Raw genomic sequence first — 19,044 nt, 5'->3', positions numbered from 1 at the left:
TTAAAGTCGGTACTTATATGTAAATCTTAAAACAAATTACGAGTAAAGCCCGCAGATATATTTTCTCCCTGCCCAATTCTACTCCAGCGGTACAACTCTGTTTAGAATTTATCCTCTCCAAAATGGCTAACAAGATTAATGCCCAAATTTATCAATACAGCCACAGATAAAGGAAAGCAAAAGCATATAATTTGAAATCTATTAACAGGGAAGAGATCAATGCCACCCATTCTGATAAGAAAACAACATAGTTACAAAATCTGGAAAACATTTTACAAACAACTTAACAACTTAAACAATACAGATTTTAAAGCGAAAATGAAATAGCAGGTCAAACGAACATAATTTTTTAATATTCTGAAAACATTTTAAATTACTATTATTGCTTCATGTAGACTCATGGAGCCTCAATAATATCTCTGTGCTCAGGAAACAGGTGCATGCACAAGATATCTAACATTTAGCTTTCCATAGCTATCAATGTTGAAAATAAGGAAAGCCTGGCATTCCAACACCAGCATTGTTATTAAACATTGCAGACAATGTAGCTATAAATATAAATTGTTAAGTAACTCAATCTGTAGTTACACTAATTTAAATTGTGAAAACGATATCGAGTCTTTATCTTGTCACATTGACAGTCTTGCAAACGATCAAGCAAATTACAACTTGTTTTCAAGGTGTAGGTGACTTTTTGATTTTTCACATGATAAAAGTCTTAGAAATGGCTTAGAAATGGCTATCCAGCAGCTGTGATATTTATGAATGTATTTTGGACTTGGTAGATTTTATTCAGATGAATAATTATTTGATTTTGCCAGCTTTTTAGATAAACTATTCTTTTGACATGCCTGTTGTGATATCTTTTATGCTGAGACAATCTTAACTGATTTACAATAAATTAATATTACAATCGGAAATGGTTAATAGCAAAAAAGTATAGATGTACATTTAGTGCAAGCGTATAGTTACACATCAATAAATTTACACATGTAAATTTACCTTTGTGAAGTGGGCCTAATGTGTTCAACTAAGGTCTAATGATGCAGGTATGTGGGCTCTTTCATGAGGAACTCCTCTGGTGCAGTGCAGAGCCAAGCGCCTGTTTTATGTGCCAGCAGGGAGTAAAGTGAATTTATTGAATCCGTTATTTCTCCCAGACATCACAGTTTAGAAACCGAAAAGGGCAACCTTAAAAACTGTTTTCAAGCTGTACTATCTGAAAATAAAGCACTAACTTATAACCTATGCTAAACTCTATATATGAAACTTTGATAAGAGGCAGTGGAGCTGCTTGAAGTTTAAATAGGTGATTCATAATTATAATGGTAAAGATGAATCAAATCCTAAAGGTTTGGAAATCAAGATTTCTAATGATTGAAGATTATTTAGTAGACTTGTTCCTATAATATAATTTAATGTAAAGCCAGAGTAGGAAGCAATCAGCAATATATATATTTTTTAAACGTGTTTATTGAGATCAAAGCGATAAACAATGCATAGTAGTAAAGTACAATTAAAGTCTGCGTAGTAGCAGAGCAAAGCAGAGCCACCGGGGGGTTGCATATAAACCCCAATGGAAACCAGGATAGTGGGGGAAGGACGACTCCACACCACAACACATTCCACCGCTCAACATCTGGCAGAACATCTGGCAGTTGCTGTAACTATAGAGTATCGGACCCACATGCCAGCCACAGGGGGTGCCAGAATACTCTTCCACCATGGGGGACACCAGACCCTGGCTCTGAGGCAATCAGCAATATATGATGACATATTGTCTATTTCTATTAATTTTGAATGATTACATTGAATTTCATATCTCTCCTGTCCACCCTATTGTGTCTGTGTAGCCATAATGTGATTTGTGTGACATGATTTGAAAAAAATAATGTTTTCATATTTTAATAACGTGCTTTAAAAACAAAATAAAAAAACCTGCACTTTCATTGCACAGAATAGATTTTGGTACTAGTCTTGCACATCTCAAACCTCTTATTTCTCATCAGTTTGGGAAAGGATCACTTGTCCTGCGAAACCAAGGTCTGCAGGTTGGTAACTGGGTGTCTCCCAAATAAAATGACCCTCATACACGTGTTTTGTAGTTATTTCTTTCTTTCGCTAGCGGTATATGATGTGTCCCCGCTTCTTTTAACACGTGCGTGCGTAATCCTTGGGTCAATTCTTTTGTGTGCACCCTCCACCAGGAGGTTTTACCTTTAGTTTAAGGCAATAGTGATCGTGGAAAAGTGGTCAAAATGTGGTAAGTGGTTTAAAAATAGTCCGGACAGCCAGTGAATGAAATTTTATTAAATCTGGATTCGGGCTATTCTAAAATAGTAATTCGTGCTGCTGTGGAATCAGTTATGGATTCTAGCGCACTTTAATGGTCTAATAAAATGGTCGACATGTTTCAGCTCTGGTTGACAACTTGTCCGGCAGCTTTCTTTAGGACCAGGGGGTGAAATAGTGAACAGTCCCCCCGACCGGGACCCGGGCCCACCCCCCCTGGCCATTCTCTGAGGTATTCCCCTTCCGATCTACTGTCATTGCAACCAAGCTTCCCCTCTGGAACTGCCCTCCCTACACTACCCTTGCACACCTGCTCACGTATTCAAAGTCTGGGGCTTTCTCGCCTTCCCCTACCGGCCGACGACATTCAGTCTACTCCATCATTGACTGAACCTCGACCGGCTTCTTCATCAATACATAACCTGCAATGCTACTACCTCAACACTAGGTCCCTAATAAAGAACCAAGTCAACATCTTTCTTTTCCTGACGGAGGAAAAACCAGATCTTCTGCTGTTGACCGAAACTTGGACCAATCTCCATTCCCTGCCGGACATTCTTGCATCACTTCCCTCAGACTATTATATTCTGACTGCCAATCGTGCACATGGGAAGGCCGGAGGGGGGGTAGCAGCAATCATTTTGAAATCTCTTCATTTCCGGGAATTACCTTCTCTCACTCTCCCCAACACCGAAAACTTGGTAATCACATTAGACTCAGTGAGTGGGGCTCTCACTCTAATTCTGCTATACCGCCCTCCTCAATACATGGCCAATTATCCAGTACTCTTGGCAGAACAACTGGCCTCTCACGTAATAAAGTACTCTAAAACTGTCCTAGTAGGGGACTTAAATTACTGGTTCGACAGAATAGACACAGACACTCAAGCTGGAGAACTGAAGGATCTGCTTACAGATCTAAACTTGGTCCAACACATCCACTCACCCACTCACCAGAAGGGCCACAGCCTGGACCAAATTTGGACACATAATCTACCTCCATTCTCTCCCATTATAAGTCCTTGTATTTGGTCAGACCATTATTTCATCCAGTTCCCGCTAGTAATTCAAGGACAGGTTAAGGCCAAACCTTCTTTGGGAAAAGATTTCCGTAAATGGAAATCCATGGACCGTTCTGGGTTCATGGACATGTTGAACAATACCCTTCCCCTATTAGGCGAAGACTTGGAGGTTGACGAGAGGGCACTGTCCTCCTGGCTCCTCCATGCAGCAGATCTGTTCGCCCCCTCCGTACACTTGTCTAACATTAGAGGTAATGATGCCCACAAATGGTTCACCCAGGAACTTAGAGCACTTAAACTAGGGGTTCGACAGAAAGAAAGACAGTGGAGAGCCACTTATTCCCCACAGGATAGGGAAATTTTCTGCGCTACTAGGAAAAAATATCAAAAAATTTTAAGCCAACACAAACTTAACTACTTTTCTACAAAAATTTTATCTTCATCTAACAAGTCCAAAGACATTTTTAATATAGTCAATGAACTCTGTGACAACGACAGGACAGCCCCCTCAATAGCGCCCACGCAGAAGCTATGTGACTCCCTGAATAATTTTTTCAGAGAAAAAATTGTCATCATTAAGTCGAGCATTGCTAGCTCCCCAACGTTACTTCCTTTGGATGACGTCTTTTATAATCCCTTTGTACTAGATGCCTTCCCGGCCATCGATGGTAAAACTTTTTCTTCACTGTTGGCGAGGGTTAAGTCTGGATCCCCAAATGACATCTGCCCCCCCCACATCTTCTCTGAAATCGGTCAGACTATTCCTCAGGGTATCCTACCTCTATTAAATAAATCATTGGCCCAGGGCAGGGTACCTACTGGTTTCAAACACGCCCTGTTAATCCCTTTGATAAAAAAACCGGGTCTGGACCCACGGGACTCATCAAATTACCGTCCCATTTCCCTGTTGCCGTTTTTATCTAAGATATTGGAGGCTCACGTCTCCAACTGTCTTTCCAACTTTGTGGAAACCACTGGGTTTCTGGAGCCCAATCAAGCTGGGTTCCGTCCAGGCCATTCGACCGAGACGGTAACCCTGGCAGTCCAGAACACACTTCGGTGTAATGCAGACAGGAATGTCCACCAGGCACTGGTACTCCTTGACCTGTCTGCTGCATTCGACACGGTCGACCACACCATTTTGGTCGGCCGTGTCGGACAGGCAGGCCTCAGAGGTGCTGCCCTGAGCTGGGTGGAATCATTTTTGTCTGACCGGACTCAAGCAGTGAGACTGGGCACCTTCACAGCCCCTAGAATTAAGAACGACTGCGGTGTCCCTCAGGGCTCTTCCCTGTCCCCCCTTCTATTTAATATATACCTGCGTCCCCTCTTGTACTCCTTGAGGAAATTCAAAGTGTGGATCTTTAACTATGCAGATGATCTGCAATTGATTTTCCCCTTAGGCTCGCCTGACGCTGTTACTGAGTTTAGGGAGGTCATGGCTCACATCCAGAGGTGGATGGGCCTTAACCACCTAAAACTCAACCCAGGCAAGACTGAACTGATCTTGCCTGGGAAGAGTGAACTCAGTTGGGGACCTCAATTTTGGCCTCCGGAGATGGGGAATCCCCCTTCCAAATCCCGTACGGTCAAGAGCCTTGGAGTCACCTTTAGTGAAGACCTCTCCTTGAAAAGTCAGGTAGGGACAGTTGTCTCCGCCTGCTTTTTTCAGCTGCGCAAGATTAGAAAGATTGCCCATCTCCTAACCCACTCTGCCCTGATACAGGTGACCATCGCCCTTGTGCTGTCTAGGCTGGACTACTCAAATAGTTTATATTTGGGTCTTCCAGCCGGGCAGCTCAAGAGGCTGCAGCTAGTTCAAAACCAGGCGGCCAGGCTGGTCTGCGGGCTTCCTAAATGGCAGTCCATCAGGCCAGGCCTGGCAGATCTGCATTGGCTGCCGATAGCCCAGAGGGCGGCCTTTAAAACCGGCTGCATTATCTTCAGGGCACTACAAGGAAAGGGCCCCAAATTTATCATCAACTTGCTTGCTAGATATGTCCCCTCTCGCAACCTTCGGTCCAGTCATAAAAGCCTGCTCACGGTGCCTGTTGTTAGGAAACAACGTCAGGGCGGCAGCTCCTTTCACTTTCTTGCTGCCTCCCTCTGGAATTCCCTGCCAGCTTCTTTAAGGTCACACGAGGATATTCTGGCCTTCAGACAAGCCTTTAAGACCTGGCTCTTTAGAGAAGCCTATCCTTAGATGTCTCAGGCTGTCCTTCTGTTGTTGTGTTGTGTTTCTGGAAAACTTCCTACAGCGCCATGAAGCCTACGGGCGTACGCGCGCTTTACAAATCAAATTTAACATAACATAACATAACATAACAAAAGTGAAAGAATAGGTGAATTGTAACCTGATTCTTCAAGTGTTGAGAGGTCGCAATGTACCTGTATAGGAAAAAGCACACAACAACAGGTAAGGAGATGGCGGGAGGGAAAAATGGGGAAATCAAACTTAATAATGTACGAATATGTACACTTTCAAAATCATTTGATTTTGAAGAAAGAAACTGTAAAATGGCAATACTTAGCGCAGAATCACGTTCATTTCAGGCGTCAACCCATCCATTCTCATGCTACAGTAGCGTAGGGTGATTGTGCTATACTGTAGTATTGTGCTCTTAGTTGTAAATGATAATAGTGGTCTTCACATTCCTCTTACATGTTGTTGTGACATGCTTGTTTTACAAAGAATGTGAGCTTGGTGTGCTCATTGTGTGATTTTGTGATAAAAGGTGGTATTCTCATTATTACACAAAGTCTCGTTTTTTAGCCATATTCGTCAGAATGACGAGAATTCGTTTTAACGCACATTATCCCATCATGTTTCAAAAAAGGACCTCTTTTATTCCCTCCGAAATGGTGTTTCGAAAAAGGTGGTTTTGGTACTAAGAAAACTGGACCCGTGTCGGGTTTGTAATGTTATGCGTGAACCCGTGTCGGGTTTTTAAAATTGTGCCTACCTCTTTATTTGTAGCTTATAGCTTCATCGGGGAAGAGGGGTTTTGAAGAGGGAGGTAACACTGAGGAAGGTAAGGTATAGTAATGGTTAGTTTGGGCGGATTGTACTTGCGCTTTTTGTTGATCGAATACGCGGCGCCTCCGTCTTGTACCTTCAGCCTTCGCCTCCTCGTCTGCAGCATGTGCTGTCTCTGCCTCCGTTCACCCGGAAATGGTGACGGCAGCTAGACCGGATGTTTTTAAACTACTGCATCGTAGAGATAGAAGAAATCTTTGCGTGTTAACTAGTATTCAGAAGAAATACTTTTCTTTATATTTATGATATTCAAGCAAGATTGCGGGAATTGAATATAATGAAACCTTGTGGTTTTTGAGAAGATTTTGTGTATTTTTATGTAATGCCAAATGTTTATTGGAAAATGACAAAGGGTCATAAGGCCCTAGAAAACGGGGATATTCTTTGTGTCACAAGTTTGAGCAAAATTGTTTGAGGGCTATTATGATTTTATCTGTAGTTTCGAAAGATGGTTTTCAGACTGGGGAGTTTAGTGTCAAATTTGTCAAGTTGTTTTAGTACCTCAATTGATCTTGTTAAGTTCAATTATCTATTGAGGGAAAGCCAAGGGATAGAGTCATTGAGGCCAATAGTGTCTGTTTTAAGTCTATGCACCCAACGCTGTTCTTTCTCAAACAGGATTTTAGCAGCATTTCTGTCTATGGTTTCTAGGGTCTCCAGAATGACCCACTGCAGGTCATTGGCCGTGTGTCCCAATTCCTTGAAATGTGTGGACATCTTAGTTGTTGTTCTTTTACAGTTAACATTTCTGCGGTGTTCATACAGTCGTTGTTTTGCCTTGCGGCAAGTCATGCCGATATATCTCATCTGACATGGACAGGTTATCATATACACAACATGGCTGGTGTTGCAGTTGGTATGTCTCTTTAATTTCCAAGTCAGATCAGGGACTCTTTAGTGGGTTTTGTAGTTCCACATGCTGAGCAAGTTCCGCAAGGGTAGTGTCCTGTTACTGGGACAGTGTTCCATATTCCTGGTTGTTCTTTTTTCTTCTTTGGTGGCGGTCTGGTGTGTACTAGCAGATCTTTTAAGTTCCTTCTTCTTTTGTTTGCAAAACGAGGTTTTGGCCAATCCAGGTTATTTGATGTAATTATTTTCCAGTTTTTATTGATTATTTTCTTGACCTTATTTGTGACTGGACTGTAAGTAGTGACGCAACGACTGTATGAACACCGCAGCAATGTTAACTGTAAAAGAACAACAACTAAGATGTCCACACATTTCAAGGAATTGGGACACACGGCCAATGACTGATGAGAAATAATTCAACAGGAGACTGAAAGGATCTAATCTCTTTCTCCCCCCCCCCCCGCCCCCCCCCAATTGATTATCCACATCTCAAACCTCAACATAAGTCAGATTTCATGCTTTGTAAAAGGAAGGAGAATCTAGGATAGTAGAAATGAAGGGCCTTCTTGAACACTATTTTGTGCTGAATGAATTCACTCTTACCACGCTGAGGCACCATAAGAGCTTTCAAAGGGACATTGAAATAAAAAAGAAAAATAAGCGGCTCAATTCACAATATTAGTTTTCACACATTAGTACAAATGATGTGCATAGAAAATGGCAACAACAAGCATAATCCTCATGAGCAAGTAAGATTTGGACTCACATAATGAGGTTACTGCCACAGAATGTCTACACAGTGTAGAAGATTTTCTGAAGTTGTAAGTTGGACTAGGGGTGTTCCCAGAGATGAGGACAAGAAGTAACCATTGGGAAGCCAGTAAACAACCTCTAACCGTCTTTATTTACCCACATGTAATCCTACACAGCAGATGGAATTCTTGGCTCGGACCCACAAGTTCAAATAGTAATTTCTTTATGTGAGAAACCAATAGCTAGATGGGTCTAGATTCCTGAAGGCAGCCATTTTAAATCCTATCATTTTCTCTTGACCCTGCTCAAGGTTGCTTATATCTCGCTCTGTAGTTCGGGACATAACATCAACACTAACTTTTACTAAGCCAGAATGAAGCCTGTGTGGTAATCACTAGAGTGCACTGTATTTCTTCCATAAAGAAATTATATTAGTGTGCACCCTGATTTTTTCACTTGTAGGTCAAGAAGTGTATTTGTATATAATTTCAATTGGATTTGTGACTGCATAAATATCTGTTTGAATGGCAATTGCAATTATGAATCACAAAGTGGTGAAGAGGTATGGTGCAGCGGCCTGGGTGCCTGACTCTGGACCACAGGGTTCACGGTTCGATCCCCAGCTCCGGTGGCCGGTTAGCCCAGCACCATAGGACTCTAGTCTAGGCAATAGCTTGCTTAATCTTCCCGATGGCCCCCAGCGCCCGGACACCTCTCTGGAGGTAGCTGTGCGCTTTACAAATGCTGGCATTTGGCAAAGCACACATTGCATCGACTCGCAAATAGAGTCACAGTCCTTATGATTCACAAAGCCATTCACAAGTGCTCATTGACTAGGTTTGCACTTGCAAAACATGAAATAGCTAAAACCAGTTGAGTGTAGGCATTAAGCTTTCAAAAAGTGTAAGTTGCCCCAAGTTGATGGCTCACACTTTGCTTGAGCACTCCGGGGACATCAAGAGGTGCAGACTGCGGTCATACAGACAGCGCATGCCATTCCCGATGTTTAGATAGAGGATGGTGTAGCTGTTTGTTGACACATTATGATTTTGAATGCTGGGTTAGACGTCTGCTCTGCTCACCCATTGACCTCATCCCAGCATTGGCAATATGTTTCTAGGAGCTGCAAGCCAATTCCCGTCCATTAATATCAATGAGATATGTGATTTACACATTTGCGACCTGTCCCTTTGTAGCACAAAGGATTTGAGCGTCCTTTACAACATAAATAGAGAGACTAGTTGCAACAAAACGCAAAAATTGTGATATAATGGATTCTTTCTCCATTTCAAAGATACAGTTGATCTGCTCCTCCAGCATTCTTTATATATAACCCTTTATAACTGGTAAAAAATAGATTACTAGTCATCAAGCCATTTGTTCATGCAGTAGTTATTTGCATGTTGCCTAAATCATAATGGATTTAAAGTATAAAATGTAAGTAAATGAATTCAGAAATGCCCGCCCATTGGATTACTCCTCCTAATAGAACAAATATTTTGATATTTGTGGAATTCTCAAACAATTGCAGAAGAACTCTTGGAAAACTATAACAGCCCTAGCTTTCCACCAGTAGTCACTCACCTGTGTAGAATGTAACCATTGGTAACATAGGAGTTTGATGAAATTGTTTTTTTTTAATGTGTTCCTTCAAAATCCACCCTGAAAATTCAATGAGTCCTCTCCTTGACAAGAATAAATGTTTGTGCATTTTCTGAATGGGAAACTGCCTGTTAATTTGTGATAAATACCTTACAACTTTTACGGTTGGGCCTATATGAATGCTGAAAACCTGCCTCTAATGCTGCATTTAAAAATTCTGCAGAATTCCATTAGAGTGGTGGAATTTCTGTATTTGCAAATACACTATGAACTTGAAGAATTACACAAGTTTTAAATAGATAAATTAGAATTGAGAATTTCCGTGTATGAAGTAAACACTGAATATTATATGTGCTACCCATTTGTGAATTCACCACATGATGATAATGGAGGGCAAGAGGACCAATTGTGGGAATTCCTGATCCAAAGATCTGTAATATACCCGTTTCTCCTAACGAAAATCTACCCAACATGCTTCCTTATCAACTTACCATGGACTTTCTACTTCATATTATAGTATCACTCAATTGTCAACAGACTGAACATCAACAACTACATTTTTGTAAATCAATAGACTTGATTGGTTGCTGAGCAAGCGCAACACTAGAACCAAGCATGTATGGTTTGCGCTACTGAAGTTATCTCACCTACTCCATACTAAACTACTCTTACAGATCTGCATTCCTTCAGTGTATGGTACACATTCAAACACATTCTAGTCCTGAAAACGATTGCGGCTAATCCGCAAAGCTTCAAAGCACAACGCAAGTAATCAATAGTATAATCAAAGGTAAAAAATAAATATTGGTGAGAAAATGCGGACGACCCTGATAAAATTGCAACTGGCCCTTGACAGGGACCCAAATCCCTGAGACAAAAGTCCAAACCCTGAGGGTTTCTAGGAAAGTTTATAATGTTTCAGTCTTGGTTGCATTGCCCTTAGAGGGAGATTTGTTTTGAAGGGTAGCTCTTAAACAGGTCTTCAGACATGGGTGTAACAATGCAGCGGCTCTCTTTGAATTTTCTGAGAGAGACTCTAGTACTGGTCGTTGTATTTGCAATCGGGAAAACGATACGCAAATTGAGGCTCACACGTTCTGAGTGGCTGTAGCAGATCCATAAGTGCTTCTCCTGCACTCATGGTCTCATGATCAGGGAGTGCATCGTCCACGCACAGTTTAAGTACTTGGCTTATCTTCTGTTGAGTGGATTTGGAGAATTTGTCCCTTAAGAGCTCAGGTAATACATCCTTACACACCATGATGAGGTTTTGCTTCTCATTCACTGAATCACAAGATGGAAATTTTGTATCGCCATTTGCAGCCAAACAGCTGAATATATCCCTGTGCTCTACTTCTGGGGTGTTCTTTGTGTAACCTGTTGAGACAACAAATATTGACATTCGTTAGTGTTTGCAATTTTTCACTAAGATCAGGATCATTATTCATATTGCCACTTGTGGATTGGACACGTGAATGATTTATTTCCACAGACCTTTTAAACCCACATTTTGGACCAATTTGCCATTGTTTCTAAACAGTGGTTAAAAAAATCATACCTGATCGCTGTCAGAAGGTATATTGAAAATTCCTGTCACAAAAGCCAAGCAACCGACTGAGATAAAAAAAACCCTATTTCGTTTTCAGTCCATAAAACAGTCTGTTTAGCAAAATTTTAGTCTGTCGCACATTGGTTAAATGTTTTTCTTTGTTGAATTTTGTGGTTCTATGGGACTCAGTGTAACAGGTATCCTAAGATTCTGAGGGGGGCATTTTCAGTTTGGAGGTGCTCCCTTGCCACCAGGCTTGTGCTTCTGTGGCCCCATTAGAGGTAGGGGAACTACTGGGTCTCGGCAGGAGGAGGCTTAGACAGTGGATACTTTTTTTTTTTATTGGCATTTCAAAACTTTATAACGACATCCTGTGTCAAACATACAGTACATAACACTTTACATATCCACTGCATTACAACACTCCTCCTCCAATAGCGCCCGTTTTTGCACAGTAATAAAAGACATATAGCGCTGAATACATTTTTTTTTTTTTTTTAATTTTTGAAAACCTTTATTTGAGAAAATGGGTGCATACAAATACGGGCCTACAACCCGGGGGCCGGCCACGGAACAAAACTGGAAAGCACCATCGTCAGTTAAAGGCACAGAGTGGTGAAACGGTATTACCCAGCGCTGCAAGTCAGTATTATCAGCTAACTAGAGCCACTCGACACAGGATTAGAGGAGGTTAATTTTATATATTTAAAGAATAAAGGATCGGTCGTATAGATAGCAACCTGGAGTACATGGCGGGGAATAATCCAACTGTTTCGTTGCAGTACGACAGAGGAGCAGTAGTCAGAAAGGTCCATAGCATGCAAAACATAGGTCCGTTTATAATTCCTCAATGGTAGTGTCCACGCCCAACCACATGTACCCAGAGACTAACTGAACAGCAATTCTGCAGTAATAAAACCCATCAGAGAAACAGATAGGCTGCAGTCACTGTACATCCCAACCCCAGAAATAAGAAAGCGAGAAATCCGAAGAAGAAAAGAGGTAGGGGGACTCCACGTTATTGTACCCGCCCCTCAATGATAATGGCGAGCAATAATACAAATAGCGAACGTGCTTGGGGGCGGAGCGACAAATCAGGAGAAACAGTGCCATGAGTATCATGTGTCGTAAAATACATATTCCTCCCCTTACTGTAACTCACCCCACGGGGTTACAAACAGTCGTGGAGACCCAAGAAAAGGATACAAAAGAGCCATAGAAACAAAGAACTACCTAATAGACCCTACTCCACCCACCCCACCCTGCACCCCTGCAGAAGGCTACGGCCTACCCCCCCCCAGCAGCGTGCCTGTCGCCCTAATAATGAACCCGAAATATAGAAAAAGAGAATATAGGGAAACGGAAAAGGAAAGGGAGAAAGAAAAAAGAGCCTGGGGAGAGGAACCAGTAACAAATGGTACGGCCCCCGCCCCCCGCCCACTGACGCTGTGAATAATACCCAAAACGAAACTAGCAAGTGGTCAGCCACACGCGAATACAAAGGAATCAACAAAGTATCACAATGTAAGGCAGTCCATAATTCCATATACCAATCAGCAGTCCTCCGAAATGAACCGGGTTCATCCTAGTCCCTTCTTGGCCATCGTCGCTATGTACGTAGATCCAGCGGGCACAGGACATGACGATGAAGAAAGGCCATGGAAAAATTGCTGGAGTATCAACGGAAACAGCCAATAGGACCCCCTCTCACACGGGAAATGCAGAAACTGTCCACAGCAGCCGTACATATCAATGTCAATGGACTCCAGCGGTTCCACCCGTTCATGAGTAGGACCATCGCCACCCCAGCCAGGAAGCGGGGAGCAATCAACGACCGCACCGGGCCCATCCACGTCCTCAAGAGCCGGCCCAGGAGGAATGGCGGCCATTACCTCCCCCTGCACGCAGGAATCCCGGACCATGGTCGACCTCCAGGACCTCAAAGCTTGCAAGACGTCGCCCACCGTGGGTTCGAGCTCACCAGTACAGGCCCAGGAGGAGTGCAAGGGCAAGAAATCGGCGTCCCGGGACCCCACACGGAAGATGGCAGCAGCCGCCATGTTGCGACAATTACGCCGTCTCTCCGGATTCGTCTCCAAGGGTGAGCTCAACAGCAGAACCCCGGCGGGACCCCCCTCAAGCTCTCGAGCAGCACCCACAGCGCTGAAATTGTGGTTACAAGGGAGGGGGACCCGCCGGCGACACCGCTCCACCAAAGTCTTTCTTCGCCACCAAGTGAAGGAGCCCGGTACGGCCAGACGGCAACAAAGGGGGGAGCCACCAGACACGGCGTCCCCACCCCACGACTCGCCGCACACCACCTCTGGAGCACCGGACGAGTGTCCCAGGCGCGTTCATGTGCCTCCGGGCCCTTCGCACATCGGCATCTTCCGGCCGGCCCCAGACCTCCACCCGAGGCCGTCGCCGACACCGTCTCGCCGGCAACTCGCTAAGGGTGAGGCCCCGGTCTCAGCCCCGGGAAGGCCGCACTTTCCGGGAGGGCACCGCTGTGGATCCACCGAACACCGGACCCACCGGGATGGATGGTAAGTTACAGCAAAGCTCTGCATATACGTTGTTGTCCGTTTTGGGCAGAATAATCGGCAGGATATTAGAGTTCAGGCAGGTAGGGCAGCGGAGCCGAGCTAACGTGCGGCCATCTCGTTGTCGAGCTTGGCTCCTCCCCCGCTGAATACATTTTTATTCCTCCTATGATACAGCTTGTTCGGTTCACGGTTGTACATCGGGTACCTTGAGATAGGAAATGAGGTATGTCCAGTACTCCCTGGGGCGTGATCCTAAGGGTAGTTCTTCCTTGTACGTCTTCAGAGTGTCCCTGCAATAGACTAGGTCTTGTATCCAGTGTTTGTATTGAGGTGCATTTTTACTGTCCCATGTGATTGATACTCTGTGTTTAGCCACGAGTAGAGCTACCGCGCAGAACTTACGTTTTAATGCTCGAACCCCTGGAATCAATCCCAACAAACACGTCTTAATATTGCATTCTATCAACATTTCCACCATTTCTCCCAGTGCTCGCACCACCTTCACCCAGTATTCTGTGACGCTCGGACAGTACCAGGCAAGGTGTATAAAATCTGCCGCCTCAGCACCGCATCGTTGACACTTGGAGTCAGTCCGAAGGCCAAATTTATGTAATATTACCGGGGTGTGGTAAGTCTGATGCAAGTATTTAAGGTGTATCATGCGTAGATTACCATTTGGTGTCAATAACTCTGTAAGCGTGCCCGTAGTCGCCCATTCATCCTCAGTCAGCGGAGTATCTAGACAACTATTCCATTTCCGCAATGCCTTGTGAGCCGTGTCCCCTATTTCTGATTGCAGCTCCACATACAATCTGGACACTAAGTGTGTAGGAGTGTGAGATGTGAGCAGTAGTTGGAGTGTTTTCGACTGTTGTGGTTCTGCTGGGTACGTAGGGTATAGGACCTTCACTGCCCTCTGCAGGCGATAATATGTGAATTTGAAAAGCATCGTTTGATTCTGCACATAGGACAGATCTTCTAGCTTTCTAAATACCCCATCTTGAAATAGGTCACCCTTCAAGTCTATTCCCACCTGTTTGAGTATCTCCATCCCCACTTTCTCCTGCGTTACTGATATATTTGGGTGGTAGTAAAGCGGCAATTGTGGGGCATACAACAGAAGGCTGTTCGTTTTTTGTCCTATGAGTCTCCAAGCCTCACTCGTTGCGTACACAGTGTTAATGTCCAATTTGTGTAATGGGGCCTCTTGTGTGTCAATATGCCATCCAGCGGAACCGGGGAGGCATCCCCTTCTTCAATTGCGTGAGAAAAGGTATTTTATGGTACCAATAATGGGCATATTGAGCTGGGCACATAAGTAATACAAAAGGGAGTCAGGAGCCTTAAACCCGCCTCGTGAGAATGGTAATGTCAACGAGTGTAAATCAATTTGAGCCGCCTTCCCAGCCCAGATCAGCCTGAGTGTCATTGAAGTCAGCCTACGAAATACCGTCATTGGGGGTTTGATGGGGATGTTATTGAATAAATATAATAGTTTAGGGAGGAGCACCATTTTCACTATCCCCAACCGGTCCGCCAGTGAAAGAGGCAGCTGGATCCATCTCTCTATTTTCTCCTCAATGGCTGTGATCACCCTCCCATAGTTCGTGCGAATTACCACTTCGGGGTCCCTGTGGAACCACACCCCCAAGTAGCATACTGGGTCAGTTTGCCATTCTAATGGGTAGTCTGTATTAAAGCGTTGTGTGGTACCAGTCAGTGGTATGATGGTCGATTTGGCCCAGTTTATTCTAAGTCCTGACTGTCTCCCAAATTTAACGTATTCCCGTAACAAGGGGTTCAGATTAGTCGCCGGGTCTCGCACGTACAGTAGCATGTCGTCAGGGTACAATGATATGTGAAGCGGCCTCTGTGGGAATTGTAACGCTGAATAATGGTGTCTCTGACGTAATTTACACGCTAAAGGTTCCAGTGTGATGGCAAACCGTAGTGGGGATAGAGGGCATCCCTGTCTAGTGCCTCTTTCTATAGGTATTGCATCAGAAATGTATTTGTTGATCCATATACGAGCAGTGGGTGCAGTGTATAGCAGTTTTACCCATTGGAGGAATATTTTAGGAAACCCCATCCTTTGTAGGATCGTGTGCAAGTAGGTCCACGCTATGGTGTTGAATGCTTTAGCCGCATCTAACAGAATCGCAGCTGCCTTAGTAGTGGGAATGAGGTAATGCGCTAAAGCAAACAGCGTTCTAGTGTTGTGGGATGTGGAACGTGTGGGGATAAAACCGGATTGTTCCGGGAGCACTAGTCTTGTCATTAGGTGCTGTAGTCTGTTGGCTAGTAATTTGGATAGTATTTTAGTGTCCACATTCATGAGGGACAGGGGCCGATATGAGTCACAGTATTTGGGATCTTTGTCTGGCTTAAGTAGGGCTAAAACCACTGCTTCTCTTAGTGTTTGCAGCAGTATCATCTTCTCATGGACATCTCCCAGCATTGCTACTATATGAGGAGCTAGTTGGTCTACGTAGCCTTACAGAACTCCCCCGTGAACCCGTCCGGGCCGGGCGCTTTTCCGTTGGGCAGCGATCGGATTACCTCTGTGATCTCCTCCACCGTGACGGGCATGGAGAGGTATGAGCGATGTGCATCGGAGAGCCAAGCAAGTGCTATATCGTCACAGTACTGTGCAATTTCCGCACTTGTCGCCGTGTTTTCCCTGGTATAAAGTTTCCCATAAGTATGCATGAACGCCCTCAGTATTCCCTGCGTGTCGTGTATCAGTGTCCCCTCCACGTCTCTAACTGCCTGTACTACAGGAGGGGGTTTCTTGGCGCATATTTTGTCTGCCAAGATTGCTCCTGGTCTGCCCCCCTCACCATAACGTCTGGCCACACGGCGTTTGGATATGTATCGTAGCTCCTCTTCCGCACTTGCCTGATACTCCGATATTGCCGTTCTTATGTCCCCCAATAGGGCAGAATTCTGCGTTTGATTATATTCTACTTCTAAGGCTTTTACCCGAACTTCCCGCTGAACCAGCTGCTGACGCAGATCTTTTAAAATTCCCGCAGTTGTGCTGATGCAAATTCCCCTAATAGAGGCTTTGAAAGCCTCCCACATTATCCCAGGATCGTCTGTGAATGGCGCATTCAGTTCAAAGTATTCATTGATTGCTTTCCTAATCGTTTCGGTGTATAAGGGGTCTAGGAGTGCTTTCCCATTAAATCTCCAGCTGAACGGTGGTGGTAGATAGTGTGGGATTTTTAGGGTGAGCACCACCGGGTTGTGGTCGGACAATGTGCGGGGCAGATGAGAGACATCCTCCGCCTATAATGATATATCTAGTGAGCCCAACCAGTAATCTATCCTAGACCAACTGTTATGTCCTGCCGTTGTGTGCGTGGCCTCTAATTCGGTCGGATGTTTCATTCTCCACAGGTCTGTTAGGTGGTTATTCAACATGATATCTCGCAATTTTTGTAAGGCGCGTTGGTGTGTTTCTGCCGAGGTGGGTGATCTGTCTACAACGTCATTTAAGGCGAGGTTGAAATCCCCCCCCCCCACCACAACAATGGGACCTCTGGAAGTTCATGAATTTTTTGCCATAGCGTGAGGTAAAAGTCAGGATCGTCTATGTTTGGCGCATAGATGTTGAGGAGGGTGACCCTTTGCCCTCTAAGTATGCCCGTCACCACAATGTACCTCCTGTTGCTATCTGGGTGAACCTGTTTAACTTTAAAATTCACCCCTTTACGAATTAAAATAAGGACCCCTCTTGAGTACGAGGAATATGCCGCCCTGTGCACTGATTCTGCCCATTTCTGGCCTATGCGAGTGGAAGTGTTTGGATCTATGTGCGTTTCCTGGAGGAAAGCAATATCAATATGTAATCTCGTGAAGTACGCCAATATCTGTTGTATCTTTTTCGGATTTTTGAGACCCCGCACATTCCAGGTGATAAGCCGTAATTTGTCCGACACGAGTGTCTCACTCATCTCCTAGCCCATTCACAATCCTAGTCACATATATGTGTACTGTACCCTCTACCTGTGTCCAGAACGACTTCCCTATAGGAACAAGGACGTGCTTGCATGCACTTTTGATTATGGCAGTGTTTCTCAAATGCAGTAGAACAAAACAAATACCCGCAATCCCCCATTCCCGCCCCCCACCCACTTTAGCATCCCAATTATGCCAAAGACGTTCCCCAGTGCAAACAGTAAACTTGCCAAAACAGTGGTAGGGGAACACCCACTTGGGGGGTCCACCAGGGTCACAAGACTGCATCCAACATGGTGGATGTGGCCAGGTTCACAATCATAACGCAAGTAACAGTTATTTTCCCCGCTCTTCCCGCTATCGAGCAGTTGTGACAGTTAAGGGCTGAAACGCCCGGCTTTATGGCCTACACCTTGCTATCGTCCCATTGGTGCTACCCTCCTCTCCCCATTTCCGTGAGCTACAATCCACATATAGTTCTCCAGAGGAAAGGCAGAGAATGTTCGGCATCGCTGGAAGGCTATACAAGTTCCCTGAATCAGTCAGCGGGCAAAGGCCTACTTATATCCTAGCAGCTGTCTGATGTAAAGTACGTACCCACTTCCATAGCACCACCTCTGAACAGATCATTCCCAGCACGCCCATTACTCACTCAGCGGTCAGGTACTCTCCGTCCGAGGTAGTCCACCGACCCCCCTACCAACTCCTCGGGAGGGCCACACCCGCGGGATTCAACAGTTCAGTGCGGAGCCCGGTGCGATAATGGGTCATCTGTTGTAGCTTATCAGAGCCTAGCGACTGAGGGTCTGGAGGCAGCTCGTGTGCTTACATCAGGGTCCGATAGGGTGATCTAGTGGTACTTCCATTGCGACTCTTAATCAGTCCGAATCTTGGTGTTGTTCGGTTCTTCGTAGGTCTCAATGCTTTCTCGCGTGTTTCTTGATGTATTCCTGTGCTTCTTTCGGCATCTGGCATATCACGTTCCCGCTTTTGCTTCAGGCAATTGTCTCCCTGAGCGCGCTCTCAAGCGTGTCACTCATGTACGGTAGATAGGCAGCCGTGGTACGTAACCAGCTTCTAGCCTCGATCTGCTGTCCAGAGTCACGCTGCAGGCGGGGGCGCCACCACATCAGTCGCCTTTCGCATCCACACACCACTCGTCTCATCGGGCGGCAGACACAAGAACCTCCATTGTCAGCTCTACTTCTCACTTCAGCAGTCCACATTGTATTCCATGGGCGCCGCCATCTTGTGACCCGTTTTCGCACCATTTCAGTTTTGCGCCATCATTCAAAGTGTGCGGTTCTGTGGCATGTAATCTGCAAAGCATGTTGGTATCGGGCTTACGTTCTGGTCAGGAGTCCGTTCATTAATCCCATCAGCACAGGAGTCATCTCCGCCGGCTGCTTTAATTCCCCCTCCGTTATGCGAT

General features: G+C 44.8%; 1 protein-coding gene across 1 annotated transcript in view; it reads right to left on the bottom strand.

Moving 5' to 3' along the window:
• Positions 1–251: 251 nt before the first annotated feature.
• Positions 252–19,044, bottom strand: part of DIPK2B (divergent protein kinase domain 2B) — a 328,076-nt gene continuing 309,283 nt past the window's right edge. The window contains exons 5-6 of the mRNA XM_086934102.1: positions 7,695–10,931; positions 252–1,992 (exon numbers count right to left, since the gene is read on the bottom strand). Of these exons, the coding sequence (XP_086790228.1) occupies positions 10,591–10,931 (341 nt within the window). The 3' untranslated portion in view covers positions 252–1,992; positions 7,695–10,590. The remainder of the gene's footprint in view (positions 1,993–7,694; positions 10,932–19,044) is intronic.

This window comes from Lissotriton vulgaris, chromosome 8 (genome assembly GCF_964263255.1).
Source record: "Lissotriton vulgaris chromosome 8, aLisVul1.2, whole genome shotgun sequence".
Taxonomy (NCBI): domain Eukaryota; kingdom Metazoa; phylum Chordata; class Amphibia; order Caudata; family Salamandridae; genus Lissotriton; species Lissotriton vulgaris.
This window is presented reverse-complemented; position numbering and strand designations above follow the sequence as displayed.